This window comes from Rhinoderma darwinii, chromosome 8 (assembly GCF_050947455.1).
Source record: "Rhinoderma darwinii isolate aRhiDar2 chromosome 8, aRhiDar2.hap1, whole genome shotgun sequence".
In the NCBI taxonomy this organism is placed as follows: Eukaryota; Metazoa; Chordata; class Amphibia; order Anura; family Rhinodermatidae; genus Rhinoderma; species Rhinoderma darwinii.
Window position 1 is genome coordinate 15,704,621 of NC_134694.1, and position 24,149 is coordinate 15,728,769.

The 24,149-nt window shown below is 42.5% G+C and overlaps 1 protein-coding gene across 1 annotated transcript; it reads left to right on the forward strand.

Annotated features, from left to right (window-relative positions):
- Positions 1 to 20: 20 nt before the first annotated feature.
- Positions 21 to 23,865, forward strand: PIP5KL1 (phosphatidylinositol-4-phosphate 5-kinase like 1). The gene is made up of 11 exons (XM_075835276.1): positions 21 to 575; positions 890 to 983; positions 9,481 to 9,654; positions 10,848 to 10,901; positions 11,165 to 11,319; positions 13,503 to 13,627; positions 15,389 to 15,423; positions 16,229 to 16,284; positions 16,795 to 16,907; positions 20,592 to 20,754; positions 22,286 to 23,865. The coding sequence occupies exons 2-11, from the start codon at positions 936 to 938 to the stop codon at positions 22,716 to 22,718; spliced, it is 1,356 nt and encodes a 451-aa protein (XP_075691391.1). The 5' UTR covers positions 21 to 575; positions 890 to 935; the 3' UTR covers positions 22,719 to 23,865.
- Positions 23,866 to 24,149: the final 284 nt, after the last annotated feature.

Below are 24,149 nucleotides of genomic sequence, written 5' to 3' on the forward strand. Positions count from 1 at the left end.
ATAACATGACTGATGGGTTCTGCTAATGGAAAAATAATACACTTAAAGGGGATGTCTCAATAAGACAATGGTTGCATTGTCCAATGGGTCTAGTGCTGTGTGCTGTCTTCTGGGAATAGAAAATGTTGCTCATGCAGGCGCACACACCGTAAGGTCAATGTAATGGAAGCAAATAAAGCTGCGTATTTTTGTAATGTTGGAGGAAATCAACGTGAACCCTGGAAGATCATGTCACCTCCATGCAGGTATTAGCCTGGATTGAAAGCAATGCTGATAGTAGTGGTGTGCTGCCTGATGGAACATAATGGGAGTAATCTTCTGATGACAGCTCAGGGGTCTGTATGATCTACTTTACAGGATATTGCAGAATCAGATGCTGCTGGTGACTTGTAGAAATGCTGAGGACTCGTCACCGCTTGCCAGACACAGGGGAACCACAACAAAGCTAAACTGTCACTTGGCAACCAGACCCAGGCAGGAAACTCCTGGCTGATTTCTGCCTTTCACCTGGGTCTCCCTTTACCTGCGGCCCCACCCGCACCACCTCAGACGTCTTCATGTGAATGTTCTTCAAGGTGCTTATCACTTGTGCTCCACTGATTTTGACGTTTCTTCTCCTGCCTGGCTTATGTGACCTTTGCTAGACCAACCTCTGTCTCTGGTTCATCATTGTACCACCTGAGTGACCTTGTTTGACCAACCCGTGCCTTTTCTGATGGGCAACCATGACCTTCATCACTGGCAACTGACCACTCAGGGATTTATGTTTTTTTTTTTTTTCCTCTTCCTTGCGTGATTTACCTTTTAGCCTTTAAACATTATTAGTATATCTGATCTTATTCTTTTTGGATCTTTACCCACCACTGAATGTCTATTTTTCCACCTGCAGAGTCCCTGGGCTTCCAGAATGATCTCTGTCACACCCAACATTACAAATGGAAAAAATTAACAAGTCCAGATCCCAGACAGGAAGCAGAGTGTCCGTAAGTATAGATCGCATTGGCCAATTTATCATTTTTGTATCTGGCGGTCATCCAGGAATTGTATATGATCTCTTTGTTACTGCATTATATCTGCATTAGAGCAGCAGCTCAGCCTCTCGGGAACAAACTTTACGGGAAGTTAAAATCGTACAACTTTTTACTGGCAGTGCAGATTATATATTAACCCTCTCAGAACATTTACTCTTTATTAGCCCTATAGAGAATATGGACGCCATAGAGGGCTTTTGACCCCCCCCCCTATTAGCAGTGCATCGGTAACAAACACTGGGTCTCCCTCTGACCCAGCCATTTATTTGTGTATGGATGTATGGCCGGTGATAACTTTGCATGGCAGCGATAACAGCTGAGCGTTGGGGGTTTCTGAAACCTGACCCACCGCGATCAGCTGATCACCGAACCAGTTTAATTTAAAAAGGAGTTATCTTGATGAGACATACCCCTTTAAAGGAAAGCCAGGCTCCAAAGTAATAAACTAGATACTAGGCACAGTATATTAATTACCAACATCTTACATCCACCCATAAACTGTTGGTCATTTGCTCCAGTGTGCTGGTGAGCAGGATTGTGGCGCAAATATAAGCTGTAGGCGTTTTGTATGAGGTGCATGAAAAGGTGTAGGGCAGAGATCTCCATTCTGTGGCTCTCCAGCTGTTGCAAAACCACAATTCCCAGCATGACCTGACGGACAGCATTCGACAATCAGGGAATGCTGGGATTTGTAGTTTTGAACAGCTGGCGATCACTGGTTTGAGATCACTGGTGTAGTGTAGAGAATAGGTCGGCAACCAGTAGATTGAGATCTACTGCTAAATGATAGATCCTGAGTAGATCTCAAATATGTTAATCTGGCCAGACACATTAGATAATTGTCAGCCGAAATGGCCAATTTTTAGGCCATTCTGCCAAACCATCGTTTGAACATTGTATGCGATCGATCGTTCGCGATGGCTGACAGCAGACTATGCCAAAGATGTGATCGGCCAGATATTTTCAGCCGTGGTTAGCTGAAAATCTAAGTATGATCAGTCGCATTCTGGCTGATTTGAATTCCTATGTGTACAGCCAGCTTTAGTATATCAATAAGGACCTTTTCAGGCCGTCAGTGGATGGACTCAATTTTCAGTAATTGTTATTACCGTAGTCCACTGGGGGCCTCTGCTACAGTTTATAACCATACTGACTCGCACAATCATCTCATCTTTTCTACAGAGAAATTGGTTCTTCTATAAAGCCTGAAAATCTTGAATCTTTGCTTGATTTTGTGGAAAACATTTGCAGGCTTACGATGTCTGATTATCTTTTGTTCATGTGAAAATATTGCTTTTGTCTATTTTGGAATCGATCCGGTAACAACGGAGCTCGCTGAGCGACGCTGTTTCCGTAACTCCCAAGATCGTATGTTTGAGATAGGGAAATAAAGTGTGAGCCCTTCCGGAGACAGGGACTGATGCAAGTGATTACAATCTGTGTACGGAGCTGTGGAATATGTTTGCACTATATAAATAATAAGAAATGACCTACCACTGATCTGGAAGAACGGCACTTACCTGTACTTACTAGATAAAAAATATGATCTAGAAGCTGTGATTGTAATAATATTAGCACTTCTGATATTGCTGTTTTGTGCGCCTGTTCACATCTCTTTTTTTCCTTACGTCGGAAGGAGTCCCGGCATATACCTTTTGATGGAAGGTAGCGATGTACTGTATAGGCATACAGTGGAATATGTCGCCTGAATTCCCCGGGCCCAGTTATGCTTGAAGTGCTCTGAACGGGGAAGCCCCTTATGTCAAGGGCCTTCAACTACGGAGTCTCGGCCAGAGCATCGCAACCACTCTGGCTGGGGACTCCCCTCGTGAAAGCCCTTTATGTCACTGTCCATATATGGACAGTGACGTTAGGAGCTTTAAAAACCACTACATCCACTACCAGAGCGTCGGCAACTCTCTGGCTGCGATTTCCACTACTGGAGGGAGCCCCTGACATCACTTTCTATATATGGACACTAACATCAGGGGCCTCTCCAGTCCCGGGCCAAAGTGCTACTGATGCTCTGGCCGGGGACTCTATAGTTGAAAGCCCCTGACATCACGGTCCATAAATGGACTGTGATGTTAGGGGCTTCCCCAGGGCTGGAATCCCTTGCCTAAGCGCTACCTCATGCTCTTCTCGGGGATTCTGGCTCTGGGGAAGCTCCCTGAGGTATACCTTTAACTGTATGGCATCCGTCACACATAGGCTCAAATAGTTAAAAAAAACGTATACCGTGAGTATTTTCAATTTTTTTAACTTTTTTGCGGGATCCTTCATGATAGAATTGCGTAATACAGTACATTATTCCATCTTCTGAAAAAAAGGTATACCAGCCTGATGGGAACCAAAAGGACACTCTTTTTGCCTCCATCTGGCTAATGGAGCCCTATAAACATGTTTATCATGTTCGTAGGGAGCTTTCCCGACCTACACGCTAAACAAAGGATAAAAACACGATGTGAACGGTTCCTTATATCAATCAGTTTACATTAAGCAAAGCAAGTATGTAGTACTGTCATATAGTCCGTATCTACTCTGCTCTAACAGTGGGCAGACACATTCATGAGTAAATTAGCTATGAATGACATTAAAGGGGATTTCTGCTTAGGATACTTAGAAGAGCCCCCAAAAATCAACTCTTCACAAGGTGTTATGCTGTGGGGACACACAACGATGAGCTGTAATCTGCAGGAGAACTTGGCAACAAAAGTTCAATTCCCCTGCAGCACCACCACAGGAGAAATGAAGCATTACATGGTGCCCATAGAAATCAATGGGCTGTCCATGTAATGTATGGACGCGCTAGGTCCTCCACAGACAGAGCCACTCTTTGTAGCCTCTCCACTCTGGCTAAGTAGAGTAGGCAATGAGGGACCTCTATTAACTCAGAATATCCTTATAGGGTATTTTAAAATTGTTTGAAAAAAATTGGTAGCCAAATATATATACCGGTGTGTGTGTGTGTGTGTGTGTGTATATATATATTTTTTTTTAGAATAGGTGACATCTTGGTTTATTTACACTGGTTTTATATACTGACTCTATACATAGGTGATTCTATGCCAGTGGCTCCCAACTGGTGTGCCGTGAGGACCGTTCAGGGGTGCCGCGACACACCGCTCATGCACTGCCGTGAAAAAAAAATAAAAAAATATGCTTGTAGCTGACGTGACACGCACGTCTGATGCAAGTTACGCCTCCAATGCTTACTTCTTCAACCTATCCTTGTAGCATATATGACACACGCACGTCTGCTACAACTACCGCCCACCACTTCCCGCCAGAAGAGCCTGAAAGGGAGGAGCAATTAACACTGCGGTCCTGGGCAGCGTAAGTATTCATTGTCTCCCGCAGTAAGAACACTTTTGTGCCATTACAATCACATCTCTATGATGTGATTGTAGCGGCACTATAGGAAGGCTGATGGTCATTTTACTGGGGGGGCTGATGGTCATTTTACTGGGGGGGGCTGATTGTCATTTTACTGGGGGGGCTGATGGTCACTTTACTGGGGGGGGGAGGGGCTGATGGTCATTTTACTGTGAGTGGGGGGCTAATGGTCACTTTACTGTGAGTGGGGGGCTTTATGGTCACTTTACTGTGAGTGGGGGGCTTTATGGTCACTTTACTGTGAGTGGGGGGCTTTATGGTCTCTTTACTGTGAGTGGGGGGCTTTATGGTCTCTTTACTGTGAGTGGGGGGCTTTATGGTCACTTTACTGCGAGTGGGGGCCGGATGGTCGTTTTACTGAGGGGCTGATGGTACTTTACTGTGAGTGGGAGCCAGATGGTCGTTTTTTACTGAGGGGCTAATAGTCACTTTACTGAGGGGCTGATGGTCACTTTACTGTGAGTGGGGGCTGATGGTCACTTTACTGTGAGTGGGGGGCTGAGGCTGGGTTCACACGAGCACATTAACGTCCGTAATGGACGGAACGTATTTCGGCCGCAAGTCCCGGACCGAACTCAGTGCAGGGAGCTGGGTTCCTAGCATCATAGTTATGTACGATGCTAGGAGTCCCTGCCTCTCCGTGGAACTACAGTCCCGTACTGAAAACATGATTACAGTACGGGACAGTTGTCCGGCAGCAAGGCAGGGACTCCTAGCGTCGTACATAACTATGATGCTAGGAGCCCGGCTCCCTGCAGTGTGTTCGGTCCGGGACTTCCGGCCAAAATACATCCGTCCATTATGGACGTTAATGTGCTCGTTTGAACCCAGCCTGATAGTCATTGCCTCATTGCTGACCGTGTTTTGCTTGGGGTGGGGTGTAATGTAAAGGTAGCAAAGTCTAAAGTGCATCTTATTTTTCAGACCAAGCTTGCTGGCCAACCTCGCTATTTCTACCATACATTTCTTTCACCCCCCCACAAACATCTGTCCATGTGACACCTCAGCTGCAAAGAACATGTCTCCAGGTCTTATAATGGTCAGTTTACACTGTGTTTTTTGGCGCTGATTTTTGACGCGAAAACAGTGGTGGAATCGACCCCAAATGGCCCCTATTGATTTCAATGGGATGCAGAGGTGTTATTTTTCCCGGGTGCCTTTTGGCCACTCGCAGGAAAAAAAAACCAGATGCAGACCCTTTCTGCCCTGACCTCCCATTGAAATAAATAGGAGGCAGAAAAAAACCTGCGGTGCTCGTTTGGAGAGCTTTTCTCCTGCAGTTTATGCATTCGCTTCAACAGTTAAAAAAACGCGGGCAAAAGAAACCACAAAAAAGCGTCAAACAACGCTGTCATTTCAAAACCTGCCTCACAATTCCAGATAGAATTGTGAGGCGGATTTTTTCTGCCTTACAAAAAATGCTGTGTGAACATACCCTAAGAATGTAGTGCTTGTTTTAAGTCGTTTTTTTGTCTTTTTGCAAACAATTTTTGGTAGGGGTGCCCTGAGGAAAAAAAAATTCCCGCAGGATTGAGGCATCTGAAAAGGTTGGGAAAATCTGCTCTATACATTGGTCGCACTATCAAATCTGGAAGTCCCGGAGCGGTGATGTTACCTGTTATGTGAGGAGTCTCTCGTGTGATGCCTTCAGGTTTCCTTTCTTCGCTGACCGCTGTCGCCACGTTTCATTCGTTAGATTAGTGACCAGAGCAGCAGAACTGACCCCACCACCCACATAAACCACAGAGGATTGAGGTCCCAGGAATAGTCATGTATCCAGACCACAAACACTTTCTCCCTCCAGAGGAAGAAAATAAAGTAAGACTGATATACTGCGAAATTCCTTACATCCAGTATCCGATAATCCAGAAAGTCTGATAATCCGGCGCTTGTTTCCGACACAGAATTGCATTTTTTTTTTTAGACCTGAGGCAGAAGCCTGACCAGATAGAAACTTCCTCTGATTAAAAACCAAAGTTATACAAGCAGATTTTGTGTTAATGTTTTATTTTCTGCTTTTTTTTAAGGTTCTCTATGTTTTATATACTCTTTTATGACAGTCTGATAGTCCGGAACCTATCCGCTTCTATTGTTGCAGGATTAAATGAATTTTTCTATACTGCATAAGAGCTCATTCAGACTAACAATTTTCATGTTCCGGATGGCAAGTATAGAAAAGCCGGATCTGAAAACGCCATGTGTTTTTACCATGATTTAGTGCGTTTTTTTTGGTGCGGTTCCGTTTTTCACCACAAACACATTGAAAAACGATTCAATTTGCTGTAAAAACGCACGCGGTTTTCAGATGCGGTTTTAGCCGCATCTCAACCGCATTGTCTGAATGGACCCTAATGCAGCTGGTGACCCCCTCCGCACTAAACATGGCCTCCACTGTGCAGACATGTTTCCAAATTTTGCAGCATATCCTCCCTTGAGAGAACAGTCTTCCGTTTCTCTATCCCGTCAGCTGATGCCGTATAATCAATGTGTGCTGACTTCTCCAGCCTGTTATATTGTCAATGGGATTGCTTGTGTGCTATCCTCTCCGTACTGCAGTGATTTTAATGGGTCAGACTATTAAACGATATGGGGCAGGGGGTGGGTGGGGGCATCATTGCTGTTTGCAGAGTTACAGGAGCAGGTGATCTTATGTGCACGCTGCTACCTAAACCATCTTTATAGGGGGCAGAGGGGTTATTCCCTATAGCTGGAGGGTGCAGTAAAGCGTGCAGACCTATAGTCGTAGGCACCCTCTTCCTGGTGTATGTGGAACAGGCCCAGCCAGGGTGCTGTCCAGTAAGTTTCGGAGAGTAAGCATTAGGGAAGGGGGGTCTAAGAGGGTGAGTGATAGGACAGGGGTGGACGTGGATGAGCGACGGGCGAGAAATTGTACTGCCAATCATAAACCGGGAAATCAGAGGGAGCCGTGGCGTGTAACCAATACAGTAAGTGAATATGTATGTGTGAGAGGACACGGAGCAGGTGCAGGGAAGAAGAAGGAAACTCGCTGTGACATATGAGGACACGGGGCAGAGAACTGTGACACATCTAATAATGGAGAGGGAAGGAAGACGTGACTCAGTCCGCAGTGCCATGATTAAGAAGGTGAGGTTTTTTTTTCTGGATCACAGACCAGGGTCCGTAATGGACTAATGTGGTTTTACCTCCCAGCTTTAACCTTTGCTGTGGTCTCTGGACTGGTTTTCTGCTTGCTTGACCATCTTTTGTATTATATTTTGTCTTCTTAAAGGGAATGTCCACTTTTTATCATCAAGTGGTTATAAGGTACACATTTCTGTGCTGATTAATTTCTTTATAGCGGTCGGAGCTTCGTTTTCATAGAGCTCCAAATTTCCTGCATAGACCTAATATAAATAATGACCTGCTGGTTTCGGAGGTTACAGCATATTGTGCTATTATGGAGTTTAATGTCTAAACCGTGTGCAGTGGGCTCCCTCTAGTGGCAGCTGGAGCATCTTTTCTTAGAACTTTATATTGTACTGTTCCTCTGTTATTTCTCCTAGAAATGTATGAATAATTGATAACTGGGTGTTGGCAGTTGGGGGGGGGGGGGTGTCCCTGCGCAGACTGACAATGTCCAATCAGTGCTGGCAGAGTGAGACTGTGTAGGGACACGCCCCTTTTACAATAGGAATGGTAACGCCCAGTTGCCAATTTATTCATATATTTCTAGGAGGAATAACAGAGGAACGGCACAGCACAGTTCTAAGAAAATGTATTCTGAATGAAATCACAATTCTGGGACATAAGAATTTCCTAAAATAGAGATGTCAGGAGAGGCGACAGGTCATCTTTAAATCAGTTTGTCTACGTAGGGGATTTGGAGTTTAGTATGAGGAAAATGGAGCTATAAACGATAAAATATTTATCAAGAAATGTCTCCGCTTAGAAATTTTAACCTAGTAAATAAACAGCAATCGAGGGGGGATATTTACTTTAATCTGGTCGTACACAGTGCGATTTTTTTTTTTTTTTTCCTGGAGTTGTGTTTTTTGATTGTGTATGACTGAAACCTTTTCAATGCCCAAAATGAAAAAATGATGTCACTAACTGATCACCTCAAATTTATTTTAACAAGTTGTTGTGTTATTGAAATCACACATTTCTCACTTTTTTGTTGAATATTTGTAAAATCTTCAGCAAACTTGCATTATATTTCACCAGTCCTACTTGTTTCAGGCTCGGTTTTTCCCCCCAGAAACAGCGCCTCTCTTATCCATGTCTGTGCCTGGTATTGCAGCTCATTCCCATTCAAGTGACTATGACTGTGATGCAATTCCAGACACAACCTATGGACATGAGTGGCGCTGTTTCTGGAAAAAAAAAAACAGACCCTTTTTTCTAATCCCGACAACTCCTTTAGGGTATTGCATGATGAGTTACTTTCATAATCAGAAACACATCTTTAGAAGTGGGAAAAATTTTAATAATAAGCCTATAGGACTGTGTGAACTCTTCACTGCTGTTTATGGCAGCCTGTATTCTGTAGTCTGTTTGTAGCACAGTGTATTGTAATCTCTGCAGACTTATCTGAATCACTCCTGCTCGCTGAAGGAGCAATCCCTACAATAACATCATATTAGGGGATTGTCTGGTCTATCCAGATATCTCCTGTTCTTATTCTTTCTGCCCTGTATGTGTGTGTATGTATATATATATCTCCTATGTTGATGATGCTACATCGGATGAGTGTCTGTAAAGGGCTGACGACACCCAGCTCACATGGTCAGATTACACCCTCTTACAAATGCCCTGACTGTGCAGAACTGTGCCTGGAACCATTGTATCTGCCTGGCCCTCCGCATTGACTGCCAGCCCTTCATGGAGAGTTCTGTGGTACTGTACTAGTGCCAGTGCTGTTATTTTCGGTCTCACTGATCACCCATCTGTATCCCTCCCTTATATACTGGCTATCACTACCGTAGTCGTTCCAATAGATGTTCATGGTGCTGTCATCATTTTCATGTTTGTTACTCTGTATTATTAATCAGAATTTTAACCTAATTTTCTTGTGTCCATTTCTCATAATTAGGGGGAGTCCCGGAGAAGCTCGAGGAGGCGCAGGCTCTTCTGGAAGCTTCGGCAACGTTGGAAACTACTTGGTCTTTTTGAAATCGATAAGGATCATGAGTTTTACTCATTGACCTGTGATCTGAAAGAAGGACTAAAAGATGCTGTTCAGGATACCATCCACAGTGAGGCCACGGTGAGTCAAACTTTATGTCCACGCTTTATCTCGGCATCTTAAAGGTTTTCACTTTATTAAATACATTTACGGCATATTTATTTGATATGTCATAATTGTTTCATTGGTGGTAGTCGGACCGTTCAATAGAAAAGAGATCTTGGTAGAGAAATGGCCACACATGCCCGATCCCTCTCCATTGATTAATAATCAAGAGCGGCCACACACGCACGCCCACCACTCCAACAGGTAACCAATCCCGGAGTGCCGGGTTCCCTTTTGAAGTGATGGCCGTGAACACTATAAAATAATAACTCATAAATAACCATATCTGGGCCAAAGAGCTGCACCACGTCACATAATGTCTGTTATGTAAATCATGTACGGTAAAATTCCTTTAATCCGGCATCCATTCATTCAGAAATATAATTCAGATCTGCAAAATAATGAGAAGAGAAGAAAGACGGAGCTGAAAAAGTAAATGAGGAAATTTCTCTGATTTAAAAAAAAACACCAAATTATACAAGCAGATTTTGTATTAAAGGGTGAATCTCAGAATCCTAAATGATCACCTATTTACAAGATAGGTCATAATATTCTGATCTCTGGGGCCCCACTGCCTGGACCCTCGCCGATCATAAGAAGGGGGCTCCCAAACCCCCAGATCCGCCACACTGTTGGACCGCAGTGAGGAGGACATTGAATAGAGCATCAATTGATCTGTTTTGGTCATTTTCATAGACATTGAATGGAGCGGCCGGCGCATGCTCGACCGCCGCTCCAATCAAGGATCTGGGAGTTCGAACCCTGTTTTCCCGATCGGCAGGGGGGGGGGTCCCAGAAAACAGAAAATGATCCTTTATCCTGTGGATTGGTGATAATTTAGGTTTCTGGGAATACCCTTTAATATTGTATTTTGCGCTTTCTTCCTGCAGGTTCGTGCCCTTACACGTCCGTTTATGCTTTTCTTTGACTGCCTGATAATCTGACACATATTCGATATGTTGCCAGATTAAAGGAATTATAATGTATATATAGTTTTATTATTGGTAAAATAGTGAAAATACATGGGATCTATGGTGTTAATTTCTACATAATTATTGATTGTGGGGCCAGGTAGGATTATTAATTAGCTATTTGGTATTTATTTGTATATGAATGTTGGGACTTTTGTGATTTGTGTACATTTATTTCTTTCTCATTTGCTTTCTCAGCAGCCGATTATCACAGATGAGTATTACAGCGCTAAACTTACACAGGGCCATGAGGTAGGTCTTTGGGTGAATTCACACGCGGCAGACTTGTTGCATAAAGTTCTGCGATGGTCTCGTTCATCTGAATCGAACTTGCAGAATTCCATGTGCTTGCTGCAGAAACAACCACATTCAGATGAATGGAACTCATTTTTCGTTATGGGAGTTTCTGCAACAAATCTGCCGCGTGTGAATATACCCTTATGATTACAGCCTTTGTTCCATGGTTCTTTAACATTTTATCCTGATCCATCTCCTTGTCATTATATCTCTTACAGGGCTATGTCATGAGAACATATGCAGCCCCGGTGTTCAAGCATTTTCGCCAGTCTTTGGGTATATCAGAGGAAAGTTATCAGAGATCTCTCTCTTCCTGTGGCCTGTACCTACAATTCATTAGCAACTCCAAAAGTAAAGCGGACTTCTTCCTGACGTGAGTATAATGGGTTATATGACTGAGGCTTGAAAGGGGTTCTCTGGTTAAGAAAACCCACTTTTAAATATCCTATTGGGTATTCTCGCAGGGGCGTAGTAAAGGGCTCATGGTCCTTCAAGCAAGAATTCAGCTTGGGCCTCCCCAACACCACAAGACTCCTGCCGCGACAATGCCCAGCCGCCTTGCCAAACAGCCCCCACAGTACAATGCCCCCCATATCTGCCCCCACACAGTATAATTCTCCCCGTAGCTTCCCCATACAGAATGCTTCCCGTAGCAGCCCCCCACACAGCATAATGCTCCCATGGCTGCCCCCATACAGTATAATTCCCCCATACCTGTCGCCCCACAATGTAATGCCCCCATAGCTGTTACCATATCAGCCCCCCTATACAGTATAATGCCCCCATAGCAGACCGCATACAGTATAATGCCCCTTATAGCTGCCCAACACAGTATAATGCTTCCCATAAATGCCCCCATACAGTATAATGACCCCATATGTGCATAATAGAAAAATAATACAATTATTTACCGATCCCCCCCCCCCTTCCCACGACGGGTGGAGGAAGAGATCCTTCTCCTTTGCCCTGTGTTATGAGTGACTCAGTGCAGACAGGCGCGATGACGTCACAAAATCGCCCGTCTGCGCCGAGCCGCTAATTGCTCATGGCACAGTGAATGCTTGAGGAAGGAGACTTCAGCTCCTTGCTCCAGCATTAAATTCAACTGTGTCTCGGCGCGTGCAGACTTGATGTAGCGACGTCATCACGCCTTTCTGCGCCGAGTCACTCACAGCACAAACCTGAGGAGAAGGATCCTCCACCCGTCATGGAAACGGGGATAGGTAAGTAATTGTTATTTTTCTATTAGGCACTATGGGGCATTATACTGGGTAGGGAAGGGGGGCTGATATGGTGGCAGCTATAGGAGCATTTTACTATATGTGGGGCATTATACTGTGGGGACAGCTATGGGTAGCATTATACTGTGGGGGTGGCATTATACTGTGGAGGCGGCTATGGAGAGAATTATACTGTGGGGGTGCAGCTACGGGGGCAATATACTGTGGGGGTGCAGCTACGGGGGCAATATACTGTGTGGGGGCAGCTATGGGGGTATTATGCTGCGTGGGGGGCATCTGTGTGGGCATTATGCTGTATGGGGGCATCTGTGTAGGAATTATACTTTATGGGGGTATCTGTGTGGGAATTATACTGTATGGGGGTATCTGTGTGGGCATTATACTGTATGGGGGTATCTGTGTGGGCATTATACTGTATGGGGCATCTGTGTGGGCATTATACTGTATGGGGCATCTGTGTGGACATTATACTGTATGGGGCATGTGTGGGCATTCTACTGTATGGTAGCAGCTAGAGGGCATTATACTGTGTGAGCTGAATCGGGTGTGTATGGGCGGGGATTGGGTGAGATTAGAGGAGTGGCTTAAAAGAAAAAATTTGCTGCTGCATTGATTATCCCTCTTTATGATACTTGAAAGTATAGCCCTGTCTACAGGGGGCGCTGCACAGCTCTGTGTACAGGGGGGGGGGGGGCCTGTATAGCACTGCGTACAGGGGGGGGGCTGTATGGCACTGTTTACTGGGGGGGCACTATCTACAAGGTCGGGCTGTGTGTGGCACCCAGGGGAGGGGGCCCCAGTTTGCTATGGGGCCCAGTGTTTCCTAGTTACGCCCCTGGTTCAAGCCCACAGGATTATTTACCTATCCACTGGATAGGGTAAAAAGTGCTAGATCAGTGGACATCCGATCGATCGCAGTCCCCATTCCCCCAGCTGTAAGACGGTGGCTACACATGCTTAGTGCAGCTTAATTGAAAGTCTATGGGGCTGACGGAAACAGACTGTGATCATCTTATCTTTACAGCACTATTCTAGCAAAAAGGGGATTGTCCAAAGCCGACATCCCCTTCAACACTCAACTACAACTTCCAGCATGCCCTGACAGCCTTTGTCTGTCAGATTATGCTGGGAGTTTCACAACAGCTGTCATATATGACTGCAGAAAGGCCAGCCGTATGTCATACCTGGATGACCACACAATTGTTGGGGTCTGTGAATATTATATGTAGGGTTTAACTGGTTTCTTCTGCGCTTAGATTCATCTGTGGATCTCCTCCTTGTATCTGTATACCATTTCCACTTTTTTTTCCCCCAGAAATGACAAGCGTCTTTTCCTGAAGACGCAGAGTAAGAGAGAGGTTCACTTCCTACTGCAGATCCTGCGCAAATACATCCAGCACTTCCAGTCCTATCCCCACTCTCTGCTAGTGAAGATATTGGGTGAGTAGTACTGGACTGAATTTTTCAGTGATCAGGTAAAGGTTGTTCATCCCCTGACTTTATTTTCCAACATAACAATAGCATGTCCAGCCAGTTGAAGATACCGACCAGCTGGAGACCCCTGTTAAAACCTCATCTTTGGTGTATTCATAGTGTTATGTACTATATGGTCTTAGTATGGATCACTGTAGCCATAAATGAATGTCCCATGCAATACTATATGTTAGGCACTGATCACACTGCTTACGAGGCACGTGTTTGGCGCGCACATTTGAAGCCTACCGCTGCTCATATGCCCCAGATGTATGGATATTACATCGCCATTGACGCCCACTGTTAAAAAAAAGTATACCATGAATATACTTTTTTTGTTTTGTAGGATCCCCTTGTATTGAAAAGTCGAATATGTTATCAATATATTTGAAAATAGGCATTTTGGACAATCTTCTATTAAGGGCTAACAAAGTCTATGGGCATGCCAGCAGCATGCCACAGACCTAATATGAACAGAGCCTTATCTATAATAGATTACTTGAGATAGGTCAGCTTGGATTGCCATTGGAGTTGGGAGTCTGTGTCATCAGAAAATTATTGTTTGAATCAAGTTTTTATGTTAAAGTGTAGCTAAACGTTTGACAAACTTCTGACGTCATAGTGACATGTCAGAAGTTTTGATTGGTGGGGGTCTCAGTGCTTGGACCCCCACCAATCGCTAGAACGAAGCAGCGGAAGCGCCCATGTGAGCGCTCCGCTGCTTCACGACATGTCTGTTCAGCTTTTTCCGGAAATAAATGTATCGGTGTACGGACTTAATAGAAAGTCTATGAGCTCGTACTCCGATACATCGGCTTTACGGAAAAAGCCGAACAGACGCGAAGCGACTGTGCGCTCACACGAATGCTTCAGTTGCTTCGTTCTAGCGATTGGTGGGGGTCTAAGTGCTGGGACCCCCACCAATCCAAACTTCTGACATGTCACTATGAAATGTCAGAAGTTTGTCAAACGCTTAGCTACACTTTAAACATATTTTGTAAGACATTTTTGTGATTTTTGAAATTAATTAATGCCGGACAAAAAATTTTCTTTAAAAAGTTGATTTTTATTAGGTCAAAAAAATAAGTGTGCAAAAGCATGTAAATAAAAGGTTAATGCACACACAGACTGTAAAGAAAAGATGGTGGACTTTCCTGATGCCAAGAAAACAAATGTAACATTACTTCTACATATTAGAGGTATACAGAATAACACGGACATGAATAAATAAAGAGAAAACATCCCTACAAAACCGTAATTGACAGCGATACACACAAGAGGACGTGCAGTCTTTGCTTTACTCATTTTTGCCATATACAATAGGTGGATCAGGATCCGCAGTACAGGGTAGTAGTTTGCAGTAATATAGGTCTTAAAGTTTAAAAGCAAGAAATCCGTCCATTCAGATGCGGCAGCCGAGTAGTCGCTCAGCAGGTACCTCGAAGAAAAACACCTTTAGTTCAGATGTCGTCATTATTCTGCATACACCCCATGGGTTTAAATGAGATCGCCTGTAGGATTTGTCTTCAGTTGCTCAGATTTACAGTCCGGCTCCCTCTACTGTTTACATTTTGTATAGCAGGTCGATCCTTTAGTGAAAGAAGCAGAGTATACGGACAATTCACATATAGCGAAGAAATATTCCACTAAAGCCAGACGAGCCTCATAGCAAACAACAACCATTGATGCTGGAATCATTTTGCTGTACCTCTCGCTTTCTTTTTCTAGGTGTTCACAGTATCGTCAGGGCTCAAGAGAAAAAGGTAAGGATGTCTTCTGTCTGAGAATGTGATAAGTAATGTTTTAACTCATTATAAAGCAACATTTTTTTCACATCTTAATTCATTCAAAAGTGTTTTCAGGTTTTATGCAAAGCTTACTCCTTGTATAATGAAAAGTTCTGCAACTTTTTAATATTTTGTTTAAAAAAACAAAAAACTTATTTTCCATCAATAATTTCAGTCATATACAAAAGAAGAAAATAAACTGAGTAGATGCTTACAATGCTCATATGAACAATAGACGTTGAGCACCTGGCGCAGCAGGGAATAAGAACAGGTTGCGGACATGTCAAAATACAATACAAATAAATCGTCTCAATTACATATCTAATCGACAATGTAAACTTCCTTAATATACTTTTCATTTAAATTTTCCAACACTTTTAAGATCTAGGTGAATGAGAAAATTGTTTACATCCAGAGATTGAAAACGCTGCACAGACCTAAAACTTCACCGCTAAAGAGTGGATACAATTGTATCCAGTGAAAGTGGGGTTACAATGAAATGTCTGTGCTGCGGAAGACTAGATAGGCAGGCTTTACACCTAAGACAAGAGTGGAGACTGTGTACATAAACTTTCTGTATTACTGGGTGGCAAAAGGGTGAGACTGCCGTATGCCACTCCACTTGCCATTTTCTGGTACTCGCTCTATACCTGGAAACTGTATGAGGCTGCTGTTTTAATCCACACAATGTGAAAAGGATGTGTGTGCCTCCCACTAATACATAGACCGTTTCCATGCCACTTTGTATCTTTAATGCATGGATCATTTTTTTCCACTATAGAAATACTTTATCATCATGCAGAGCGTCTTCTTTCCAGATGAGAGGATCACTGGACGGTGAGGTTGGCTATGAAACCTTTCAGGTGTCGCCCTCTGTGGATATTCCCGTTTGGTGTTAATAAATATTCTTCTGTATGTATAAACCTAAACAAAAAAGCACTTCAGGAACACTTGAGCTATATGATTTTAAAGAAGTTATTCTTAATTCCAAAATTAGTAATTTTTGAAGAAGCAAGCGATAACAAACGTTTCGGCCCACTGACTTATTTGGAGCGTCGGGAGGATGCCTACTACACATCTTCGTTTTACCATATGCAGCGATTGTGAGAAAGGCTCTGGTTGGGCCGAAACGTTTGTTATTGCTTGCTTCTTCAAAAATTACTAATTTTGGCATTAAGAATAACTTCTTTAAAATCATATAGCTCAAGTGTTCCTGAAGTGCTTTTTTGTTTAGGTTTATACATACATACATAATATGGGTACTTCAACCCGAACCTGAATAGCACGAATAAATTAGGAGTGCATCCTTACAATTTTGATATTAATAAATATTCTTCTGTTTGTCAGCTATGATATTAAAGGCTGTCACGTGAGCCGCTGGACGGAGCCTGAACCAGATGGGAGTAGAGTCCTGCAGGTCTTCAAGGATCTGAACTTCGAAGGAAATGTTATTTGTTTGGGTAAGTCCTCAAATCCCACAATCACTTAATAGGTATATCCACCTTTGCAACAGTTTTGGTGTTTTTTTTTCAATTCATTCACTACATTGAAAAAAATAAAAATGGAGCAACTTTGCAAATAGTTTTAAATTAAAAATCTACCACCATTTGGCGTCTACAGATCCTATGCAGACCTATGTGTCTCCATAGTTACAGACTACAAACCATGTAGAGCAGGGGTCTCAAACTCGGCCGGGTAAGTGTGCCATATATAGAAAAAATGTGAAGTTGACGGGGCGCATTACTTTCAAATTTGATACAATACTAAATTATTGTTAGTCAATTAGTTATTTGAACTATTATAACACTGTTACTACAATATTACATTACTATAACAATACTACAATAAAAATACTACATTACTACAATAACAATACTACATTACTAACTAATACTAGAATATTACATGACTAATACGACAGTACTAATACTACATTACTATAACATTACATTACTAGAACACAACATTACTATAACAATACTACATTACTATAACACTACATTACTATAACAATACATTACTATAATACACTACTATAACAATACTACATTACTAATTAATACTATAATATTACATTACTATAATACATTACTATAATACTACATTGCTATAAATATTACATGACTAAAAAAACTACATTATTATAACAATACTATGTTACTACATTACTAATACTACATTACTATAACAATACTATTACTACAACACTACATTACTATAATGATAATAATATAATATTACATTACTATAAAAATACTACATTACTAGAATACACTACAATAACAATACTACAATACTAACTAATATCACATTACTATAATACTACAGTACGAATACTACATTACTATAAATATTACATTACTAAATCAATAATACTATACACTACATTACTATAACACTATATTACTACAATAACAATACTACACTACTATAACAATACTAAATTACTATAATAATATAAGCGCTAGGTTTAAACTTAACAGAAATTTGAGTTTTCTCCACGTGCTTATTTCAACAATCCAGTTTGTGTTGCTAAATGCAGTCCGGTAGCTCAGTTGGCAGCGTTTGGCAGACACACGAATGTCAAGATTGGGCAGCCCCTTTTAAGATAGTGCCACAGTGCCCTCCATAGATAATGCCACACACCCATAGATAATTCCAGTTCCCCCTGTAGATGCACTGTTCATATATGGACAGAGATGTCAGGGGGCAACCCCAGAGGTGGAGTCCCGGGCAGAGCGCTAGTAGAGCTCCTACTGGGACTCCGGCTGTGCTCCTGACATCACTGTCCAGCTCTGGGGAAGCCCTAGACATCGGCTATATGTGGACAGCGATGTCAGGGGATTCCACAGAGTCCCAAAGCAGAGCCTATACTAGCCGCAGATGATAGACTCAGGGGCCGCATGCGGCCCGTGTGCTTGAGACCCCTGATGTAGAGGGTAATAAAACTCTAGGAGATATTTCAATACTGTTTGAAGAGTTGCTGTTTTATTTTAGATGTATTGGAGGAATAAAAATTATTGCAAAGCTGTACATCAGACAAAGGAATTGTCCACTTTCAACAAATGTAATGTTATTTTTTTGTATAATTAAAAGTTATACATTTTTTCAATATACCTCCTGTATTAATTCCTCACAATTTTCAAGATCTCTGTTTGTTGTTATCCAGTAAGAACATTTATTGTTTACTTCCAGGGGATAAAATTCTGTCCATGGTCATGTGATGGAGACACAGGTGTACGGCTCCTTACAGTATGTGTATCAGAGATGTCTTCTAACGATCCCAGCACCTGTGTGTCCATCACATGACCATGGACAGAATTTTATCCTCTGGAAGCAAACAATGAATGTTCCTACTGAATAACAACAAGCAGAGATCTTGAAAACTGTGAGGAATGAATACAGAAAGTATGTTATATTTATGTATAATTAAAAATTATACAATTTACAATATTTACTGAAACCGACCAACCCCTTTAACTAGTTGCCGACACAGGATGAGAATACTCGTCCTGAGCGGTGGGTACTTCGTGCATTAGGACGAGCATTCTCGTCCTGTGTGACAGCCAGTGTCCGCGCGCGATCAGGAGCGGGGCAAAAACTGTAAGGGTATGTTCACACGCTGAGCCAAAAACGTCTGAAAATACGGAGCTGTTTTCAAGGGAAAACAGCACCTGATTTTCAGAAGTTTTTTGAGCAACTCACGTTTTTCGCGGCGTTTTTGGAGCTGTTTTCAATAGAGTCTATGAGAAAACGGCTCCAAAAACGTCCCAAGAAGTGTCCTGCACTTCTTTTGACGAGGCTGTAATTTTACGCGTCGTCTTTTGAAACATGAAATAATATAGACATATTTGGTATCGCCACGACCGTAACAACCTGTACAATAAATGTATAACATCATTTAAGATGATCGATGTATGGTGTAAAAAAAAATAAAACCACAGTGGAACTGCTTTTTCGCCAAAATACAAATTTATAGAAATCAAGCGATAATGTATTTGTACCAAAAATGGTCAAGTACAACTCGTCCCGCAAAAAACAAAGCCTCATACAACGTCGTACAAAAAAGAAAAAAAGTTATGAGCGTCGGGATGCAGAGAGGAAAATCTAAAAAAAATTGTTCTGTCCTCAAAGCCAAAATTGACCGTGTCCTTAAGGGGTTAAGTAAGCAATATCCTACCTGTTATAGCATCTTACAAAGAAATAGATTGTTCTATAAATTACTTAAAAAAACAAATGCCCTTAAAGGCACCTTTAATAAGTGTATCAGTGTGTTTGGTGTAACTTTACAGATACATTTTATTAAAAATTATTTTAACTTTTTTAGATACAGCTGCTCTGTATTTTGTATACAGACCCAGCTGTTAAATCCTGCTCCCACTGACCGGTTCCACCTGTATACTATCACATCTAAGTTCATAACTTAGATATGATCGTTTACCGGTGGATCCTGCGTGCTAGAGCCACGCAGGACCCGCTGTCACTGAACCGGTCAGTCCAAAATGGCATTAAAAAAAATAGTGCTATTTTCTTTAATCGAGCTTAACAAAAAAAACTCTGTGTGAACCCAGCCTAAGTGTGCTGTATTTTTTATCTGCTATTAGTCTAACGGCACAATATGTAATAACTATTCTATACCTTTGCAGAATCCACTTATTCATCTTGTTACAGCTCCCTTTGTTCGTGTACTCTGCTGACTAGGAGCGCAGGTTGCCTAGCACCGCTTGACTTCCTGTCTGTGTGACCACCATTAGCGTACATGTATGTACTGAAGTGGTCACAGGAAGTTCTATCTGAAAAGGATGCATTGAAACTGTTAAATACAATCCAGATTTAGGTGTCTCTGATCCGTGCAGCAGGAGAGCATGAAAAAAAAATTACAAAAAAAAACCTTTAAAATAGTTATCCTCCAAAATGAATGAGGTCACGAGCAAGCTAACATGGAGGGACATTTCTTTAAGAGCCGCTAGCACAAGTTCTATGGGGCAGATTTATCAAAACTGGTACAAAGGAAAGTAAAGAAGTTGCCCATTGCAACCAATAAGATTCTAGCTCGTATGTTTCAGAGGCCTTTGCACCAGTTTTGCTACATCTCCTTACATGTCCTAGTTCTACACTATAACAACCCTCCCCTTCTCATTCAGACCAACAACGTTCCTGGCTGCTTCGTCAGACCGAGGTGGACGCTCGATTCTTACAAGATCTTAACGTTCTGGATTACAGTCTTCTCGTTGGATTTCAGCCCCTACATCAAGATGAGAAAAACCAGAGTTGGTCATTAGCCAACCTTATTGTCCGCACTAAAAGGTAAGGAGACGTGTATAAAATGATTACTCTGGTTCTCTGCCCTGCTCCATTGTAACGAGACGCTTCAATAACAGGACAAATGCTCAAGACAAATCATAGTGGGGAACGGGCAAAAAAACATCCGGTCGTATTTGCTCCTCATGCAGGTGAATTATTTAATGTATCCATTTATGATAATTAAATTGTAAGGCTCATTGGTACAGGGATACGGTAAATGTCCATTCATAGAAAAGTTTAAAGGTGAATTCCACCTCAAATCAGCCTCATGTATATACATGGCAAAAGGTGACATTAGGATTTGGCGAGCTTGAACCCCTACTATATCCTAAAATTAAGGTGATGCAAATCCCCAAGTAGGTACTGTATTTGTAGTTGCCTATTAATTGTCCCTTGTGTGTTTTTTCCAATCTGCCATACAAAAATAAGTCGTGTTCTGTATGGTTGTTAGGGGGGGTAACGCTGCCATTGAAGCTGTTTTTAGAAATATACCCCAATGTATGGATGAAGCAGCATCCGTATGGTGAAAAACGAGCTGTGGCAGTAACATCCAGGAATGGTCACATGTGATTGCCACTGAAACCTCAAATGTTACATCACCACCAGTGCAAAACCAGTTATCCTGCAGCGCCACCACAGTTGAAATGAAGCATTACACAGCTCCTATTGAAATTAATGGGCTGTCCTTGTGACACATGAATGTACCAGGCCCTCCAGAGTGACATAAAAGGGTCTGCAATTACAAGGAGCATCTATTATCTCAGCATTCCCTAGTAGAATATTTGAACATGTGTTTACCAAACAAGAGAATCCCTTTAATTATAAAGGGAAGGAATATAGATCACTAGTATTTTAAAGGAGTAGATCACTAGGATTTATAAGGATTTCTTACTTGCTGTTCATGGGTAAGATCGGTCCTGACTTTGCAATGCAGTGATGGTAGTAGAGACCCTGACATTTCTCAACAACAGCTTGTACAAATAAGAATAATGCTCCTAACATATTTACAGATATGGAGAGAATAGAAGGAAGGAGAGTAAAGGCTCTATTACACCGGCCGATGCAGCGAGCGCCAATCAACGAGACATCGTTGATCGGCGCTGGTTTGCTCCTGTCACACAGAGCTATAGATGGGGACGGGCGGTCGTTACTCTGATCGCTCGTCCCCATACGTTATTATATCAACAGGGCACCTCCCTGTTTACACAGTGAGATGTGCTGCCGACAACGATAATATTTTACTTTTTTTTAAACAATACGATCAGCAGATGATTGGGCGTTTGCTCGTTCATCTGCTGATCGCTGCCGTTTACACAGGGCAATTATCGGCAACTAGCGTTATATGAACACTTGTCTGCCCGATAATTGTTCAGTGTAATGCCCCCTTAAGGTTTGTGTATATTGTGCTGCTTCTGTGACAGAAGACAGGGCTCCGCTGCTTCCACTATGATTAATATTAGTCCTTAGCACATGTATTGTCCAGTAAATAGAAAATCTGAATTTACACGTAAACTAATTCTTCTGTGAATTCCAGGTCTGTAAATGGGACCGGTAGTCCCACTACATCTCAATGTGCTTCAGTTCCCGGCACTGTAGAGGAGGAAGGTGAATCCACTGAAAGAGAGGAAGAGGGGACCGAGTTTAGTGGCACCCCAGAGAATACTTCTGCCAGACGTCTGGGCATGGAAAAAATTGGTCAGCAGGTCAGCACCGTATCCGATATCTCTGATGTTATGGCTCAAAATCGCCGCCTGCTTCCTAATTACAAGAACCCGCTGCATGTGATGGACGGGCCAGAACTCCGATACTTCATTGGAATCATTGACATATTCACGGTCTACGGTCTGAAGAAAAGACTAGAATATTTGTGGAAAAGCATGCGTTACCATGGGCAGGAGTTTTCTACGGTCAGCCCCTCCCGTTATTCACAGAGATTGTGTCATTGGGTGGAGACGCATACCGTGTAACCCGCTTCATACTCCAGCCAGTCCATTCAATGTGAAAATATTTATTCTGGTCCTTCATGAAATGGGGTTTCGCATTCACACCTCTGCTTCATTGCAATTGCCTTAATTTTTACGTAAAGAAATGACTGTTACTAAGCTTGTATCCAATAATGGTAAAAACAAGTGCATGACCATATTGAATGCAAGAGTTTATGCCAAAATTAAAAGCAACCAGCAGGGGGCAAACTATATTTTTAATTTACAACTGTACGGACAGCATTTTTCAGCCTGCTGTAAAATGCAGTTGTCTGCAAGAGTTGGAATCTAATTGATATATTCTACATAATTCCAGTTTTCTTCATGCATGACACATACAAAAGGAAACAACCATTTTGTAGATGTATTGGTTTAACGGTTTGTGAAAAAATGGCAATATAAAAACTAGTTCATGCTCGCCTCCTCTCCCGAATTGTCTAGGAACCTGAAGTAAGGTGAGACTCCCTAATATTCATACCCTGCCCACTTTTCTTGATATGAGACAGATCTCTGGCAGTAATTCAAGAGAATGAGGCTGAATTGTAATATCAGACATGGTGCGGTTTCAGAAAAAAATAAATATCTTTTTTCTCATCTCGGACAACCCCTTTAAGCTGATCTTGCCGGACAATAGTAGCTTCCTCCAGAGATTATATCAGCGTAGCATCAGAAGAGGTAGTGACATGTGAGAAGTGCTAATTAGCCTCAGACATGTCACTGTTATGGTGGCACTAGGACTAGGATAGTGGCACTGTGGTAATAATGGGGGAAGAGCAAATGTACGACACCCACTTTCTGCCTGATCGCAGTTCATAAAATGGCTACCTGCACTGTGTTAGCAGCATTAGTAGTCTAGTCATGACAACACCTGCACCGTCACAGCCTTACATAGGAGTGTAGTGTGCGCTGTATTCCTAAACATGGCACATAGCTGTTATGGAATATGGGCACTTTACTGACAAATTCCAGGGTGGCCTTAATACATATGGGATTCGTATGAATGATTCTTTTTAAAGCAATTACAGCGGAAAATAAGGGAAGTGCATTAATAATTTTTCACACATTTGCCTGGCAACCATGTTCGAATACAGCTACTGGGAAGAGATACTGGTGGCTTTAAGGCTGGGTTCACACGAGCACATTAACGTCCGTAATGGACAGACGTATTTCGGCCGGAAGTCCCGGACCGAACTCAGTGCAGGGAGCCGGGCTCCTAGCATCATAGTTATGTACGATGCTAGGAGTCCCTGCCTCTCCGTGGAACTACTGTCCCGTACGGAAAACATGATTACAGTACGGGACAGTTGTCCTGCAGAGAGGCAGGGACTCCTAGCATCGTACATAACTATGATGCTAGGAGCCCGGCTCCCTGCACTGAGTTCAGTCTGGGACTTCCGGCCGAAATACGTCCGTCCA

Excerpts from the sequence above, each read along its gene's own strand:
- PIP5KL1 (XM_075835276.1), top strand. The coding sequence starts at position 936 with ATGGAAAAAATTAACAAGTCCAGATCCCAGACAGGAAGCAGAGTGTCC. Across the intron at positions 15,424-16,228 it reads TCAGGGCTCAAGAGAAAAAG|AAATACTTTATCATCATGCA; the intron begins GTAAGGATGTCT and ends TTTCCACTATAG. Across the intron at positions 16,285-16,794 it reads GATGAGAGGATCACTGGACG|CTATGATATTAAAGGCTGTC; the intron begins GTGAGGTTGGCT and ends TCTGTTTGTCAG.